The sequence below is a fragment of the Myzus persicae genome, unplaced genomic scaffold (genome assembly GCF_001856785.1).
Source record: "Myzus persicae strain clone G006 unplaced genomic scaffold, MPER_G0061.0, whole genome shotgun sequence".
Taxonomy (NCBI): Eukaryota; Metazoa; Arthropoda; class Insecta; order Hemiptera; family Aphididae; genus Myzus; species Myzus persicae.
In genome coordinates this window covers 514,599-535,416 of record NW_019100902.1, presented here as the reverse complement: position 1 = coordinate 535,416, position 20,818 = coordinate 514,599, and the positions used below count along the sequence as shown (strand labels likewise).

Here is a 20,818-nt window from a genome sequence, read left to right as displayed (position 1 = left end):
CATCCCAGCCACCATCAGATATAATATCGGCTTAATTCACGGTGCAAACGCTTCGAATGTACAAAGCCGCCTTTTGTGCACGACTACCTACGTCTTACACTCTATCATAACACCCAGATATATTTCCCACGTGGGGGGAGAGGAGGGGGTACATTAATAATAATAATAATAATAATAATAATTATTATTATTATTATTATATTGTTAAAATTAATAGCCGAGCCAAAATCAATTTCGATACACGGCCCGAAACTCGAGATAACATAACATATTACATAAGAATTAAAAGATAGGTACATAGGTACAGCCGATATAGCTACAGGGAAATAGCTCCAAATTCCGTCGTCGGATCGCGTTCAGTTGCACCCCGCGCTAATCCCACTGCAGGCACGCGCGCGCAAATGGATACGCGAGCTCATAACATTATATATGTGACGATATGCGTATGTGCCCTGAGCACGTTATATGTTTAAAACCGTATAACCTACACTACTGCATACGGTGTTTGTCTTTGTTAAATAGGACAAACACGCGAACAAACAATGAGCGTGTAGAATTTGAGAGAATATTATTATTATATTGTCTGACATTGTAGACCGGTGAAATGACGTTGCACAATGTCCCGTTATGATGCGCTACTGGGACTCGCGCGTTATTTGAACACGTACCACCGTTGGGTCGAATCTAGTGGGGTTATAAATTTTAAAAAAAAATCGCCGTTGACATGTGTATTATCGCCTATTCGACAACAACGACGAAGACGACGTTATCGAACAAGATAATGTGTCAGATGTACATAATGTTATATATTATATTATTCACCGTCAACAAACGCAAGGTAATACAACATTATATGATCCGTTGAACATCACGCATATGTGCAATTTCAATACCTCGAGATATGTAGATACTTTAGATATACATCTCATATTTTAATAAAATTATACAGAAATATTACAAGAATCAAAACGACCTATTACGACCAGACACACATGACGCAGCAGCCAGCAGGCATACGTATATTATAGGTAGTACTGTAGTAGCCAGCCAGTGGGTGTGTATCGGAGGGCTGCAGAACGTACATATATATATATTTACTTGCACGTATTATATTATTATTAAAGTATTATAAAGCGGCATCATTAAAAGCAACATTTTTTTTAGAGGTATAGGTGGTACGTCGTACGTGCAGTACAACGGAGCTATTGAAAACGGTTTCATCGTGATGTACGCATTTATGTATACGTATATAATATATATTATATATATATGTGAATGTTAAAGTCAACTGATGAGCACAAATATACATTACACGCTGTATAAATGGATTTATAAGGACACCATAATAATAATAATCGGTATATGATAATAATATCTTCGTCATACATATGTGTAATGTGTATACGAAACATAAATAATAAGTTGTCTCTCACCCCCCTCCCACGTAAAAAACTGTACAAAAACAACAGTGTTTCAATCGAAAATAAATAGTCAAGAGCTTAATGCTATTTTGAAAATTAAACAGGGTGACAGGTATACACTGATATATTTCCTAATTCAGTCATAATATAAGGGCGGCTATTTATTAGTATATATAAATGAAAAATTTTACAATGAGTTTTTTGAAAAGTGTTTGTTCATCATGGTTAGTTTAAGCAATCACGCTTAACATTTCAAACAAACTTAAGTCACCCGCGGGCCGCCATGCCATACAACATGTGTAAGGTATACAATTCGCAAGTTTGTTTTTAAACGGAAATGAAGTGCATATTATGTAAGGCAAGTAGCTTTAATTATAGATACACTTTGTTTACATTTAATAGACTATAATAGCCATAAGGTGTATCCACCGATAAACATATAATACACTATTTGAGATAATTCTTTAGTTCACATTTTCACAAGTTATAATTAGGTATTCAAGTAAATCATCAATTAGATATTTTTAATCTTGGTCATATAATCAAAACCTTTGTTTTTTTTTTAATTTTAAATTAATGCATTTATAATAATATTTAATAGAGCCCTTAATATTTTTCTGGCCGATACAAAATCAACAAAACATCGTTACGATAGACTTGACTAGTATAAATTATTTTTATCTCTCGAAGATTATTTTGAAGTATTGATCACTACTTACTAGACTAGCTAAGCTACCTCAAAGCATCTACGTGCGTATAGTGTTTCGTACATCACCAGTATTAATCGTTATATCCTCGTCGCGCTTAATTCATATATTATAATATGTCAACGATGGCTTCTAACGACAAACCCGTTATGCTGCAGTTAACGGAAGGAGAAAAAATTCAAATGATATTCGAAGAGTTGAGGTCGGCCAAGTTCCACATTCCGACTACATTTTCGACACGGGTTGGAACATGGCCGGCGTTGAAAAGACACGCATCTTCCCCGAAAGTGGCCACAATTTGTCAACCAGCCGCAGCAGGAGACTCCGAAATCCATCAACATTTGTCCACCCCGGCCGTGCAACCCTGCAATCCTCGTGAGCTGTCCGACGTGCTGGAAAAGAACGGACCCCCATCCAGTCCACCTGGTCACGAAGTGTCTGTTACGAAGTACGCGGGATACAACGCGTCACTGCAGAAGAACGGTGCTGTGGATTCGATGGATACGCAGAACGGAATCGACACCTCATCGAGTACGTCCGTGCAGCCGGCGCTGGAACTTCTAGCAACATCACCCAAAGTCCGAGAGCTCAACGAATTTGCAAGAGGCTGTTCAGAGGGGGGTCGATGGTCCTCAGCGCCTAATATACATATAAGTTTCGAACTGGTGGACACCCCGGATCCGGCAACTCGTGGGGAACGCAGTGACGCCTCTAGTCAGAAGTTGGTCGGCGACCCCATCCATTCTAAACGACATCGCACGATGTGGAGCCGGACGAAGAGATTCGTGCGAGAGATTGCTGCGCCGTTTAGGATGACCGCAACCTTGTTTTTTTTGCTATATATGTCGTAATGTAAGTGTAATTTATTTAGGTTCAACTTTCAAGTGATCTCTCTCCATAGCCATAGGGAGAGATCAATTGAAGTTAAACCTAAGGAAATTACGCTTACATTACTATCAAAATTGTAAAACAACTTTTGTTCATGCAGTTGATTTATATAAATAAAACTTGCTTTGTTATATCTAATTGGTTTTTTTATTGAAATAGTATTATATTATAATCAAACGCAAAGTAATATATATTTTAGGCTGTTATATGCATATGTATAAAATCCAGATAAATAAAATACAAAATGACTTAATATAAGTCATAATATATAAGATGACTTTGTCGGCACATAAATTATAAAAAAATTTTGTGCTCCCATTCGGCTAAAAAAACTCGGTTCATAAAAAAAAATCTATACTAATAGCAGTCATCAGATTATATATATATATATATATATATATATAATATATATACTGTTTAAATAGGCTATCAAAACATTTCTTATTTTGTTAGCTTACGCCCATACTAATGACACTACATATATAGGTAAAAGATTCACATCGATAACTTTAACTGATATTTCAATTCTATTATGTAAGGAATGTAACAATTCACCATAAAGTGTTACAAAATGAAATAAAAAATCCGAAAATTGTGTACCAATTAAATTTTTGAACTGAACTTTGGAATTGATGACGTACAAATTATCCACCAAATTATATATTATTATTTATTAATTGTTTATTATTATTATACCTATGATTATAGTGCAGTCCGCAATTAGTATCTAAGGCTATTCAATATGATACAATATCATACATTTCATACAAATATTTTAAGTAACATATTGGATAGTGTGAGAAGTGTATATTATAATATATATATATTATTATGTATATTATCACCTTATATTATAATTATGTAATTGGTTATTGCGAGTTGCAGAAATTACTCCTGTTTAACCGGTATACTATTGCAACTAAAAGACCATTGGATAAAAACAAGTAGGTAAGTATGCTTCAAAATTATTCTAAAGATTTAGCAGGGAATAATTAAGTATAATAGTATTAAATTATTAAAATAAATGCTAAGAAATATTTAATACTTAAGTCTGTGTTATTTGATATTGATTATTTATATATATATGTACTTGGAAATTCCAGGAAGGGTTGGATGCGGGAATGAACATCTAACGAATCTATGTAGCATTTCGCTATCCACTTTTCCTCAAAAAAAATAATAAAAGTATTTACATTTATTGAAGGTATATATTTGAATTATGAACAAATACATATACAATCCTGCACATTTTAATTTGTTAACTAGTAAAATGCTGTATATAATACAACTCTCCAAAACAACGAATGAACAGATGTTAAACATAATGTCGTTAAAAACTTGTAAGGTAAGAGTTTGATCAAAAAAAATCTTACTGTTTTTTATTTTTACAAACTAAGTATGTATAAATAGACACATTGAAAAATATCATGAATATATAGTTTTATTACATTGAAAAATAGATAGCTAATTAGTATACCTACCATTCAAGTATAAACAATTTCAAATTTCAAACATGCATATATATATATATTGATTATTATAACTGTTATAGACAATTTTACATTAAATTGTATTTTTAACCAAAGAAGAATGTTAAAACAGCTATTCCAATGAAGTTTTTAGAGCATACAAACGACGTACTAAGACTAAGGCCTAAGACTTAGGTTTAACCCATTAACTACAGCTAAACTGAAAAAAAACCCGATGACAAAACCGTTAGATCGTGAAGTGCGACACAAAAAATATGGCTATAATCGGTCAAGGCGATCGGTGAAGAACTAATTGTTAAAATATATAAATAATACATTCTCGAAATAATTAAACAATATACTTATAACGTAAAAAAGAATAAAGATTATCCGTTTAGTATTGTAGCCTGTAGCTTAGTTTGTATTATATGTTTCAATAGATGATTCAAGGTTTTGTTCATGATGTACAACAAACACATTTCAATCAAACATACACTATTTTATCTATGAAAACTACATAGGTACTGAACAATAATAGATATTAAATGAATTACTTACGATTTAGTTGATTGTCTAAGAAAAAAATAGTTTTTACAATCGTACAATATTGTATAAATGATGATAAATTATATGTTAAATTGTATAATGATTCAAACATTTTGATGGAAATAAAATCAGTTATATATGTATAGTTGTAGTTAATGCTTTAGCTGGTGGATCATATAAAAACTAATTAGAAATTAAAATAACATTGCTATTACAGTTGTTAAAACTCGGTTTGGTATGAATGAATTTCTGTGTCATATATATTGATTTGACATTTTAGACTCATTACAAGGATGATCGATCATGTTTGAAATGATGCGCAGTTATAATATACATAAGAATCTAGTCATTGTTGTAAGAAAAACGGTGAAGATTATCATTATTTATTCCAATGAGTCCATTATTTGGTATGAATGGCGAATGCAACGAGTATATATGGAATATATAGATAAATTATAGATGTAGATAGATAATGTTAACTTACTAGTTATTACAAATATAGGTAATATGTAAAGGGTAGCCAAATTTCAATTTGTACATGAATTATGCATTTTTTTATTATTTGTATATGTAATATTTAAGGTTCTAATCAAAAATATCATAGACTATTATAATTTATAAAGTATTTCCAACATTTAGCAAAATATTTTATTGAATAACAGATTCAGAATTTTTAAAAAACTACAAATACAAAGTAGGTATATAGGTAATGTATAAAACATAAATAAATAAAACAAAAAATTGAAATTATACTAATTAATGTACAATAACATTTAGTGTGGTTTAAAATTTTAAAACGATTTTGTTTGTCAGTCATATAATTAATAACAATACTAGAACCAAATACAACATTCCACAGTTTCTCTATCAGTTCCTAGATCCGAACGAATCAACCATTAAGCAAACAATAAATTTCATCAAAGAAATAAAAATTGAAAATTCATAGTTAACTTTGAATATATAAATGTAAGAATATGATTAAAATTATCTTAAATAGAGATAACTAATATGATGTATGAAAAAAAAATGATTATATAAGGTAAATAATACATACATATTACATATAAGCATAAACCTATAGGCATAAGCAACTTTTGAGCGACTGATTTATATATAAAGACGCATTCAATAGTAGCATTTATTTTAAAGATAAATTTCATTCTTAATTATTACCAAACGGCAAACACTGTAGGTTATTAATACAGTCAAACTTTTATTTAACAACATTTTCTTTAACGAATTATTTTTAAGAACCATGACCTTCATTGTTAATCATGCATAAATTCTTTTTAACGAACTCCTATATACTATAAATGTTTTTGGTTCCCCATACGGTCATACGACTTCGTTATATAGAAGTTTTACTGTACTTGTGGAAAAACAATCTTAATACATATAAGAGGTACTCGTTCTTATAGGTACCCAATTTTTAATAAGCCAGTTGATAAAAAACAAATGAACGCTAGCAGTAAGCAGAAGAACTTATATAGAATTAAGATTTACTGCATTTAAAACACCATTTGCAACTTTACGCACCATTTTCTATGTGATAACTAATAAATAATTGTTGATATGTTATATAATTATCACGTTTAATACATGAGTGAGTGATGCATTCCGTTTAACCAATCAGTTGATTTTAATATTTTACCATATTTCGTCATATTATATATATATATATATTGTTGCGGCTGTTATATGTCGAACGCGAAGAGAAAGGCTAACGTTAAGATGGTATTATAAAATATATATATATATGTATGTGTGTGTATACTTCATAGCAATAAAGTGTTAAATAAAAGAATGTCATACCGTATAAATAATTTATGTATGTATATGTAGAATTTATAAGACACCATCCATACCATATCGAAATCATCGGATAGGACAATAATGGGTGTATATATAGAACCATATTGTGTGTGCAGTGTATATTATATAGACGTACCCATAATTCACATATTATAAGTATATCAAAGGTATGCCGCCGTACATATTCAGAATAATATACACACGACTACGAAATATATATTATATTTTATGTATTACATATGTCAGCCGTTAGGTATAATATACTATAGTATTAAATTATACCATAGGTGTAGCATATATACACTGTACAGTGCATGTATATACATTATATGCGTATCCATGTGAATGCAATGCGCGTTACCATGACTACACACACACATCGCATAATATCTAAGAGGGAGAAGAAAATTTACGCACAACGAACACTCACATATATATTATTTATTATTATATTCCATTTTATATTAAGAACTCATATTATTATACCTAGGTGTATAGTGTGTACATGTGCGTTTGTGTGTGTTTGAAAAACCGAGATCGGACAAGTATATATTATTATACATCGTTTGTTCGAGGGGAGAAGAATTTTTGTGGGGTCCTATAGCTCACGCGTCACTTATTCTCGGATTGGCGGCTGTCGCTCCATTACGTCGGGGAGGCCAAATGGCAAAAAAAAAATCGAAAAAAACTGAACTACAGGGGGATGATACCACGATGGGTTAGAGGGGAAAGGGGAGGGGGATTAGGTGGTATAAGCGAAGGCCCGGATATCAGAAAACCGGGACCAGGGTATAGCCAACAAATGACTCATCCCTGGATGACCGGAGACGGCGGCGGCGGGTAAACAACAAAAGGACGGACGCGGAAGATTGATGACGTTGCGACGACGCTCTTCGGCGGCGGCGGCAGTGTACACGCTCATAACACGCCGCCGCATTTTCCTTCCTAGGATTACAAACACTCCCCCCTCGACAGACCACCCGCCACTGACCCCCCTTTCTAACGCCAGAGTCACTTAATACATAAAACGTTTTTATTCATGCATTATGTAACACGCATTTTCCACGGAGAACGAGCGGAAAAATTCAATTCCGACAACACGCATTTATACATCACGCACACAAGGGTGAGCCGCAACGGAATAATAATGTGTATATAAATCGGGAGTATATATAGCAGTGCGCATAAATAATAATACGTATCGACGGGAAAATCTCAAATGTTAATTTAAAATTGGAAAACCGCAAATAGAAATTTTGTTTTCGTTCGTACGTGAAACATGGAGGTGAAATACACAGGTATATATTATAGAGAAAAAAAATCATCGCATGCAGAAAGATGCGAACCGCAATGATATGGCGCACTAAATGGTATAATGTGATATAATACAAATAACGAGTTCGATAATGCGCAACAACGCAATTTATTCAACACCTTGTGACGTACACGGAATAGATATATATATATTTATTTGTACATAATTATAATATATTGTTACCACCACCGCCAAAAGACGGTGCTGAAAAAGTAATTTATGAACAAATATAATCGTATAAACTTACACAACGACCCCCAGAACACAAATAAATAGGAGTATGGGCACAACATCTTTCTGGGACATATAACATAATATATGATATGTAGTTACATGGATTTTTTAAAGTAATTTAAACTTAATGGTCATGAGCTAATGAGCTAGTTTGTTATACAAGAAGTCATCAAAAAATACACTTAAGTATTTTTGTGTGTATATACATACATAAATACACATATGTAATGTACTCTCATTAATAGAACAAGGTTTATGTTTATATTTATATGTGGTTGTTTGACACGAATATAATAATAGAACATTTATTTGAGACAATTAAAAAAATTCGAAAAAAGAGAGGACGTTACACTATTTAAAGCTATAAAGCTTTTAAATAGTTTAAATTTAAGAACCAAGTTTGTAAACAATAATTAACTATATAGTACCTATCTAAAATACTTAAAAGCTACTTCAGAAAATAAATATAATGAAGAAATAATAATGAGTATATTTACTTTGAATAAATACGAATTCTTGTCATCAATTGTATAATGTTAAACTTTTCGTATAGAATAAAAGAACTTATATACAAAATAATATACATTATACATGTACGTATACAAAATTCCAAAATCAGAATTCATTTTCAAGTTTGCTGTCGATAAATATTAAAAACTCACATATTATATTGCGTTATACAATACGCACGAGGCATCATATTTAGACAATTTCCAAATTTGTTGACTCGTTGTGTCAATAACATGTTCGTCTGCTACTCATTAATATTATGCTCGTTGCTCAATCCGTTGATCAATTGCGCACCCACTCAGTGGGGAAGCACAACGAAACATAATATCGTATACATTGCGACATATATAACCATATAACACTTGTACACACGCTTGATAGTATGACGACAATCGGAATAGAAAATATTTTATTTAATAATACATGTAAGATGTAACGTACCTGCAGTTCTAAGGTCCACCAACAAACTACCGACCTCCCAAGGATTTCCATCAGAGTTTCTGGCGCCTTCAAATCGGCTCTAGAAAATTGATTAAAAATAAATCATATTTAAGGAAAATAACATAATAAATTATTATAGTATTATATAATATATAGATTATAGATTATAGATACACGGTGAGCATATAATATTAATGCCCATAAATAACATTTCTTCATAAGTGGCCGTATAATATACTATATATTATAGATGATGTATACAAGAAACACCGCAATTTTTTACCGGATTCGGACTGGAGCCCGCCAACAAGTCACTTGAGTTAGGTGGAAGGTACCATCTGCGATTGGACGAAGCCCCGGGACTGCTGAAAGTATAGTTGCGCGACGGCGGTTCGTCTCCAGGTGACAAAAATGATCCAACGCCGGTGCTGTTGTAAGGAGAAGGACCTCGACTTTCAGTAGTGGCACCCGACGTTCCATAATCCAAATCGACTTTCCAGAGGGATTCTACGATCTCAGCGTCCTGAAAATTATTTTTAAATAACACGGTAAAATCTTTAGGATTGACACAATTATTCGAAAATGATTTAAGAGTATATGAATATTATTGCATTAAGTTAGAATTAGGTAAACACAATTAGGTACATCCTCCTAATAATAATTCCTATAGGTAATAATTATGTTTCTAGTGAATATTTTATTATTTGTGTATATAAATAATATAGGAGATTGCACATGCACAAGCTGCAGTGAGCGCTAAATAAGCGATAATGGTTTCCACAAATTTACCTGATAGAAGTATAAACCATGAGGATTACCTCATATTTGAGTGGAATCAGAATTCTGTGTTTTTACGACTCAGAAACTTTTAATAAGGATATAATAAATAGGAACTTTTATACGGTATATATAGCAATCTCATGAGATTTTAATTGTTGTTCAATGAAAAATGGATGTTTATCAATTATTGTGAGAAGGATTTAGTAACTCCCATCGAGATAAAATAAAATGAAATAAAACTTAAAAGCACTATACAAAAAGTGAAATAGGTTTTCGACTCCCTACACATGTATAAATAATAGATATATTCTCGTGAGATCGTGCTCAAAGCTCAGGTACGCATATTTTCCGTATTCCATGTGCGGTAAACCCTGAAAAATCCTGCATGTGTACATTGGATGCACGAGAACGTCACGAGTTACAATTCTGTAAACTGGAAAATCATTTTTATAATTTTTTTGTTTGTTTTCCTTCTTTTGATTCGCAGTATTAGTAACATGTGCTTATATATAATAAATATATATATATACGTGTGTGCGTGTGTGAGTGCAGCGCGCGAGCTCGCCTGCTCGTTCGTTCGTCCACATATACAAAATATATAATGCAGGGGGAGCGGCCATTTTCGGTGCGTATATATCGACGAGACGAGACGAGACGACAGACACGCACGCGAGGGTGAAAATCCCTGCGCGCATTGTGTTAATGGCGACGGAGCGCGGGGTCGTGATTGCGTCGCAACGCCATTAATCACCCGGGCCCCCCACCCGCTGGAACTCACCCCCAAAGCCGAGGGTACAACCCCGAGGGAGAACACGCACAAAGCGAATATATGTATAATGTATATATACGTGCGCGGTGTGATGGTGCGAGTGTATATACATATCAGTCGTAAGCGCTGCCCAAGTCTCCGCACACATCGGTGGTTACTATATACATATATACCGAAAAAAAAGCGTCGCCGTTATATTATATACATATAAGGAGAACCGAAGCGTCTCGCCCGTGTGATTTCCCCATTCATTCTGTTTGTATATGTATATACAATATACACGTATAATACGCGTCGTCGTCATTCGGACGCCATCGTATATAAAAAACTTCGGCGTATTTATATATATATATATATATTATTATATATCATGATGAATGCAATCACAATGAGAAGTGCGCGTTGAATGAAGTTATCATACACAATATATAATATGCCCACGCGGACCCGCGGAAGAACATCTGCGGCGGCTTCCCGGACAAATGACACCGATGACATAATTTATATGATTCGTTCATATATATTATTATTATACTATACGAGTACCTATACAGAATCACACCGTGTACGAGACCGGGGCGGGTCTTTGCGCGCGAATAGACGACGGGATTCGATTAGGACATCAAAAATAATATGTAGCTACAGAGTACCGCGGACAGTTCTCAGTTTATTATTATAGTATGCCTAAAGGTACGAATGATATTTCATTTCAGTGATTTATAAATGCGCATAGGTTGTATCATATGGTATATGCCTAGGTAAATATATTATAAACGTCGTAATACAGCAATATACGCGGTCAAAGAAACTGTTGAGGCACAGCATGTAAAAGATTTTACGAAATCGACAAAAAAAATATTCGTCCGACAAATATATAATAATATCATATTATAGAATATATGGTAGGTATACTCTCGTATCGCCTTCATCAGTAGCAACAACGTGCCGTTCACAATTATAGTAAAAGGAAAGCGTGTGCACTGTGCTGCAATATGTCTGTATCATTCAGATATGGGTACCTATTAAATAGTATTATAATATTATGTACAAGTGCAGTATAACATTAATTTATGTATACCTTGCGACATTATTATAGCTTTAAAATAAAATGTTAGGTGGCCCCTGCGCGTTGTTTGCTTCGGAAAATCGTATTTTTAATTAAGTTTCTTACGTCTGTTCTACGCAGCACACTACATGAGCTTTTTACATACCCACCTAGAAATATTATTTTATATCATTGCAGGCTTACGCGGAAAATTTGTTAAGAGGGATTATTGGTAATCGAAAACAGCAATGAAAAGTTATTAAATGTTTTTTTATAATAAAAATAATTATCTATAATATCTAATAGCTGGTCAATTCATACTCTGCTGTGTTGCACGTGAGTCAGAGAGAGAAAACAATAATAGTGCGCTGACATCGTCTAAAGATTAAAGATATAATATTATTATTTCAGGAACACTGTGTGCCGCACCGGTGCAGATAATAGTTGTGTCGGGTTCCCAATATCACAGTTAAATCGATTTCAAACGATACGACAGCCATAAACGAATAACCTTTACAAGTAGGTACATGCGACGGATCGGCCGCGGCGTGGAGTGTAATACCGCGAGAGAGTGCATTTATTTTATTATACTATGAAAGAACATTCGTATAGCATGGCCAGCAGCAACCGATGTCGCGGCTTATCGTGTAACAGATTTCTGACGGCCTCTTTGAAATTGTAGGTATGCAATCGACGTTCAACACCAAATCAGGTATTACAAGCGCATTGTTATATGCATATATTACTATAATATACAAATAACGGTAGCAACATCAACGCATCGTTTGCAATATTGTCTGGCCGCGTTACGAACGACGTTATCTTTAGCGCATACGACGCTCAACTGCTGCAGTACCGAGGTAATAGAATATGTATTTGCACGATCAACGGTAAAAAGAAAAGCCCTCAGACAAAAAGTCAAAATAAAAGGAAAAAAACGAATTTAAAACAAATCGTATTGTACTATTAACCTACACAATTCTTTGTTGTTTAATCATTTATTAATTATAACAATGAACAGCTGCCACAAATGCATGTTTTTTCTCTATTAACATTTATAATTATAAAATGATATGTTCTGGACTCAAAGAAAATTTTTATAGAAAAAAACCCAATCACATGCATCAATACGCAACCATCTAAGAAAGCAAAATTAATCTTTCATCAAAAAGCGCTGATTATTATACCAAAGTCCAATCAGTACCAAATACTTAACTAAGATAAACTTTGAGGTCCTTTAATTTAACCTCGACTTGTATACATAATCGTTACATCGTTCTTTCTTGTCATCGGACTTTTTTTCCAATAATATCGTGTGTACTTATATTTACCACCGAATAAGTTTTGTTGAGTCGACCAGAAAAATGAAACTGTTAATCGATACTGAAGTGGAAATATTATACTGTTTTTTTTTTTTTTGTAGAGCGATAGGTCGAAAAAGAAACAACATTTTAATGCCACCACGTTTCTTCAAAAATCACGAACACATTGAACCCACGATATTATGTACCTATAAAGAGTAGGTATGGAAAGTAAAAATAGAAAACTGTCAAAAAAAAATGTAATCATTCACACCATTATGCCAATAATGTTCGTCGAAGCGTATATATGAATAACTGTCTAATTTTACAAGGCACCAGTGAATAAAATGTATACAGTAAACATATAACTATATAAGTGACTGATGTGCGCCTGGGCCTTGAACGTGCCGCTCTCATACCCTCAGATCCTTCGAAAAATGGGAGACGCGATTCGTCGGACCGTCAACGACAAAATTTTCCAAATATAAGTTCGTACAATATGGTGCAAGATCGCTACACTGAACTTCACCACCATTAATATTTTATACAGAGATATCTTTCCTATAGAACACCTCTCAATAGAGGACACCTCCAAATAGGGACCATTTTTGGGAACAAATTATATAAATATACAAACATTCTATACTAACTGAATCCTCTGAATGGCGGAGAAAATTTTAGTGAGAAAGTATGTCCAGTATTTAGAGGTTTCATATATACACATTCGCGGACGACAACGCTATATACATAACTGCAGTTTGGTCGGGATTCGAACACAACAGATTTTCCTTTTAAAACTACAAATACTATCTATCGACGAAAAATATCACGGTTAGCGGTGATTAATTATTATATACACGTATGTAGGGTTAGATACTAATCTATATTATAAGGACCAATTTGAACCACGGTCACCGAATGTATACTTGCTATAGAGGGCAAATTATAATTAAAGAGTATGTATTTCCATTGGACATTTCAACATCCGTCCGTTTCTAGATTCTGTTTTCGATTTGTAAGACTTAAGTTATTGTGCATTTCATAGATATTTCGGTAACACGAGTTTTGTACATAGGTATAAGCAGTATATATATAGTATTGTATATACTATGTATTATAGTGACTCTCACCATGGTCCGCGTAAACCGTTTGGTTATAATCCATTACCATAATATACCAAATGTAGCTGAATATATACATTCAACCACTTCACAGTTTTGTTATGTGTGATTACAGTAGTATTTAATTTAGTGAATAACAAAAAAATGGTGAACACGGACCTGGCGACCACAGAATACGGCGACAGCAATGTACCTTAAACGTAAATTTGTGAGCCTCGTCACTTCTGGTCCAACGAAACTGGTCATCGCCTGTTGAGTATTACCATTATAATGTAAGACACACATCAGTCACCTATATATATTATTGACAGATTCGAAGTTAATAGCATAGCCGCATAGGTATAAGTATAGTATACAAATAAATTATAGAACGACGCATTGCCATGAGACGCGTCACTATTGTTAATATAAGTGCGCATTTATGGTTTAGACGTTTTTTTTATAATATATAGGTACAATAATATATACTGCCATCTTTTCAGAAAACTGTTTTATTTTAATTTATTTTTTATATATTTTTGGTTATAATGCACAGAATTCATATAACTACGAACTGAAAAGCACTGTATTCTGCTATTATTCGTGTTTCTATATTAATAATAAAATGAAGTGATTATTTTCAGTCTTAGTTGAAATTGTTCAATTGTATAACCCATATTAAACATAAGATTAATTTTTATAATGTTGAGAAATAAGGTTTTTAATAATTATGGGGGGGATATGTATCATAGGCACAAAAGAGCACGAAAATTCTTAGTACACTGGTTTTATTGAAAGCGGTGGCCTATTTAGGGCGGGGCCTCCAATACCCCAAGATACCAACGTCCAAGTTGGGCGAGGCTACAGAACTTTTATCAAAAATAAACCACTAAAAATTTATTAAACGAAAGCTCAAAAAGTTAATTTTAAGGATACACTGTTATTGTTATAAATAAATAAATAACTAGTAAAACAGTTAAATTATTAATTTTTTAATTTTATTATCTTCTAGCATCTAGCTAGAATCTTTTAAGAAGGCATCGCACTATTTAGTAGGTAATTTAATTTCTTTGTTTAAGTAGACCTCTACCTCCTATATAGACTTACAAAGTTTCATATATTAGATTCTGAACCGAGCTTTAAATATGTTGATTTAACAATGATGTTTTTTTAATTTTTTTTTTTGTTTGTTTGCAGACGACATAAATATATATAAACAATATATAATTCTAGTAGAAAAAAATGATCCTCCAATCATCAACTTCAATTCAATCAATTTTGTTCTTTGGTTGGTCAAAAGTAGAAATTGTCTGTGCTTTTTAAAATAATTAAGAAAATATACGAACATATTTATTCAAAATGTAGTATTATTATTAAAATAATTGTTAGAGGTAACCTTGCCACCTCAGTTATCACAGTTAGACCATCATCTCCGCTCGGAATCGTTTTTCTTCGTTAGTTAAATATATTAAAAAACGGAACATTGATGCTAAGTATGTGTAATAAATGTTAATAATGCAAGTGTATAATAAAATATTGATACAATAAGGATCATAATACATAGCCAATGCCACGTTCTGCCAATATGGATTCTAACATTCAGCTGACACTTTCAACGAATTATATTCTAAATTAATATACAATCCGTATACTTTATATATATAAGCACAGACATTATACATGCCAATGATATTGTTTTCTCATAGGAGGCATCCAAGTTCCGTCACAAATAAAAAAATAGTTCCGTCCCGTTTTATTTATTTAGTTATATATAATCTCTTTCATGTTTTGCATGATTAATATAACATATATATTGTTATATTTAGGATCTATGCGTGTTCTTATAATATTATTATGCCTATCATAAATTCATAAATTGTATATAGTTTATACTATTAATCTCACGTCACAATACCAAATAGGTTTTAATCAAAACAACTAGGTACCTAACTAACTATATACATAACATAATAATTTTACATATATTATAATGAATAAAAAAATCGATTAAAAGAAGTATATAAGAATAAATATGAATGATAATTTCATAAAAAATATAAAGTTAAATAATTTCATTATTGTATAAAAATTCCGTACACTATACAACTGCAGCATTCAATAATAAAGCCACAACATAATTACTAGCTATATATAATATATACATATACCCATAAGCACTGCGAATTGCGATTGTTAATTAAAATATTATTGTACATACAATAACCATAAGACCGGAAAATGTTCCGATTAGGCAAATGCAAGACCATTGAATAGAGTATATACATCGATGAATGCAAAGCTCCGGGAAACAATTGAAGATAAAAATCATTATACAGTATAAAACGTAGAGACATCAATACACCATGAATAGACAAAAATTAAGAAGCACATTAGTTTCCAATCGACAACAGTTATGATGGCTTATCGGATATGTATATATGACGTATATTATAATATGTGTACCTAATGTGTACACGTTAACACTATACGCATTGTTTGATATCGTAAGAACTATATAATATTATGTATAGACTGTAAAGATATATACATTTATTTTATAATATTAGGTTATAGGTGTATGTTTTAAATATTTACAAGAGCATCAATTAGTATCAAAACCATCAATAATAGACGACTGAAAAAAAAAATTATTATCTACAAGTAGGTAGGTAACTGATGCATTTATATATATTAACGTTTATCGTCTGCCTAACTATAGAAATTGCGTATATTGGTATGTACATCTATGGTACTCAGTAGTAAGTATAAAGTAAAAAAAATAAAAGTAAATAAACGCATAATTTTAATTTTTAAAATATATACCTACCTATTTATTATTATAAGTAACATATCAATAATTTAAATGTATTATAATTAATATTGATGTGAAGGTCGATCATAGACAAGTATATAGAAGTATATATCACATTAGCAACCACAATAATAATATCATCCTCATTTTTCCAAAGAAAATTTTGTATACATAAACTTATACTATTCTTTATCAGAAAAAACAAGTCTGCCTATGCATAATTGAAATAAAAAGTTTTTTTATTTTTAATTCCCAAAGTAAAATAAATTTAATCAAACTACTCTATAGTTTGGGTATTTCGCTATCTTTCTACCAGTAGTATGAAATAATTAAAAAATAATCAAGTACGCTGTTGCACTGACAATAAAGCAATTTTATCTTCCCGTGAAGTATAAAGACCCAATAATAGCCATAGTACCTATATCAAACTATGTAGTGACACAGATATAATACAAATAGGTACAATAATATAAAATTCACATTCAATTAATATAACAAAGTGCATATTATGTAGAATATAATTTAGAGCCATAATTAATTATTAACTGAAATTAATATCCATACAGTTTCCTACAGTCATCAGTTTATTCGTAGGTGATGATTTTAAGTATGTTTTAGATACATTATTAATTAAAAACTTTCTTGATTTCTGGTGGATTTGGTATTAATTTGAAAATTTAGTCGTTCCAGTAAATAAGATCACTATAAAGTAATTTAATAGTTTAAATAATAATGAATAATGAAGGTTACATTCCCCTTGTATTTAACGATTATATATTGAAATAATATAATACTTATTATACCTATTACTTTATTATAATCTGAATACCGTGGACATTCAACTTAAAATGTAAATGCTAAAAAACGAAGAAAGCGATTCTGAACAGCTTCGAGATTATGAGTTACCTCTGTGTTATTTGGAGAATAAATAAGGGATGCATATTCTAATTAGGATCTGACAAATGCAAAATATATATTTTCAAAGGCATTTAAATTATTAAAATTTGTACAAGTTATTTGTTACAAGTAAGTGAAAATTACCCAGATTTTGAAAAGCTTTATTAGTTATTTTATCAATGTATTGATTAAAGCATAGTTTAGAATCAAACGTAGTTCCTAAGCATGGGCGGATAGGCCTACCGGGCAACCGGGCATTTCCCGGTGGGCCCCCCTTCGTATTTTGGGAATGGGGCCTTTTTTATGGTTAACGCAATGACACATTAATATTATATAATTACAAAAGAAATTTCAAATTTGAAAAATTTTATTATTTTATATTATAATCTTATATTTTTTAAGTTTTGAACTACAAATTATTAATTAACACTGTGGTTTTGTCAACATTTGAACTTTAAATGCTTATAAACAATAATCATTCCTATGTATCGTTAATATTTTAGCTATAATAAAAACTTATATAGTATATACCTATTACATTTTTATCTTTTTAACCGGACAAATAATTTTTTATTGATATTTGTAGGAAAAAAACTCAAACTAATCAAATACAATTGAAGTGAAAGGTTACCAAACAATTTTGACAAATTTTCTTTTTTTTCCCAATTATTTTAAAAGTACTGGAGGATTTTTAATGTTGACCTACCAAAAGTACTTACTAGATCAAATTTGCTTTTGAAAACATATTCGAATAATAATTCAAATATTTGTCGTAACGATTATTCGAATAACTTATTTGGAAAAACTAGGTATCGAATAATTATTCGTTAGTTTATATTAGTTGCGGCCCATCACTAAGTATATAATATAGGTGCTTATTAATTATTACGATAATTGTAATATAATCATGTATTCATGTAGAATATTAACTAAAAGAAACTATATTTTATAGGTATCTTAGTATAATTTTTACACTTAATAGCAATCAGCAGTATAAAATAAGTAGGGGTTGTCAAATAAATTTTCTAATATTTTTGAAATACAAATTGTGTTTCTTAATGTGTCTATTACATTTATAATTTTCAACATTATTTAAAGTGTAAAAGCCTAAATTAAACACTCAACTTTTATAATTATAGATGTACTTAATTGTCAATTGATAATGGAATATAGATGTTGTTATAATATATTTTATAGATTTTCTAGATGTTAATATTGCCAAATATAACAGACAAATCATACACGTCCAATGTTTTGTTTTGATATTGTAGGTAACATAATTAATCTAATACTGTACTTGCGAGCAACTTTTTTTTATGTGGGGCCCCTTTTTAAAATTGTCTGGTAGGCCAAAAATGGCCTATCCGCCCATGTTCCTAAGTCAGATCTATATTATCCATTATATACCCATGTTCAGGTATGATACCCACTTTTAAACTGTATAAATACGGCATATGTATAGCCATATAGGTACATCGTACATCAGTCACCAAGCGCTATACGGCAAAACGGTGCAGATATACAAAAAATTGTCGTATTCATCATCAGCGAGTTCTTAGCACATAATATAATATTATATGGGTAATAGGTATAAGTGTCTTCGATAGGACCCAGTCTCATTTTCGCATAATGTATAAATCAATCGAGCACCCGTTTCCTTTCCGAATGATTGGGCACAAAATATCGAACGCAAACGAGAATATACGCGTTCACACAGACACACACACACACACACACACACACACACACACCAATAAAATACTGATGTACACTTTACATATAATATAAACCTATGTACCTATATTGTATACATTGTGAGTGATACGCTACACAAGTATACAATATATTTAATATGCGTCATGTGTACCGTGTGAAAGTATTGGTTTTGTGCGGAAAAAATAGGTAGGTACCTAAGTATACATAGGATCGTTGCACCGTTAACAATCCGCATCGGTCGACGGGTTTATTTTTCTTTTTACGATTTTTTTACCGACCCGTTTCGTTTTGCTTGTATCTACGCCGCGCTAGGTGATATTTTATTATATATCTTCTTTTATATTTAAATTCGTTTTTTTTCGTACAACTGACTTTTTTCCGCATATAGGTTCTTAATTCTTATAGTATAATACATACGTAGGCGCTATATTACAATAATAATAATAGTAATAATAAAAACCATCACGCGTAAACACCATATTGTACTAAAATAATATGAAAAACAAGGCATTCGACTCCGCGCGCGCAAACACAGAAAAAACCGTTTTTCCCATTTCGAAAACGGATACGCGAGCTCGCACAATAAATTATATACACACACAAAATATATTATTATGGTAATGTGCGCGGCGGCGGCGAGGTTTTCCCCAGGGGAGTCGTCGTCGTAGTCGTCTCGGCCGGGCGGCGGCGCGGCATGACAATCGCCGCGTGTGCCGCTGCCCGCGGGATCCTTATAATAACGTTATTGTACACAATGGCGCGCGTAGATGATATTATGCGTCGTATTATAATAATATATATTGTATAAAATAGGTACCGCATGACGTGTACGGCCGCCAAGCGTTATAATAAATAGTATATAGAAATCGTCGAAGCGTTGTGAAAATATTTGGACAGACGACGACCGATCGCGTTGTGCCGCCCCTCCCCCCTCCCTGCCAACACCAATCCCGCCGACGATAATCGGCCACGTACGACAATAATATTATTGTAATAATAGTAACATATTATATACGTTTATGTGATCACCACCCACACCTCCCCCCCCCCCCCCC

At 32.1% G+C, this 20,818-nt stretch overlaps 1 protein-coding gene across 3 annotated transcripts in view; it reads right to left on the bottom strand.

The window, feature by feature from the left end:
• Positions 1–20,818, bottom strand: part of LOC111026671 (segmentation protein cap'n'collar-like) — a 105,236-nt gene that overhangs the window by 46,127 nt on the left and 38,291 nt on the right. For all 3 annotated transcript variants that reach the window (XM_022304789.1, XM_022304791.1, XM_022304790.1), the window contains exons 3-4: positions 9,627–9,866; positions 9,344–9,422 (exon numbers count right to left, since the gene is read on the bottom strand). In XM_022304789.1, the coding sequence (XP_022160481.1) occupies positions 9,344–9,422; positions 9,627–9,866 (319 nt within the window). The remainder of the gene's footprint in view (positions 1–9,343; positions 9,423–9,626; positions 9,867–20,818) is intronic.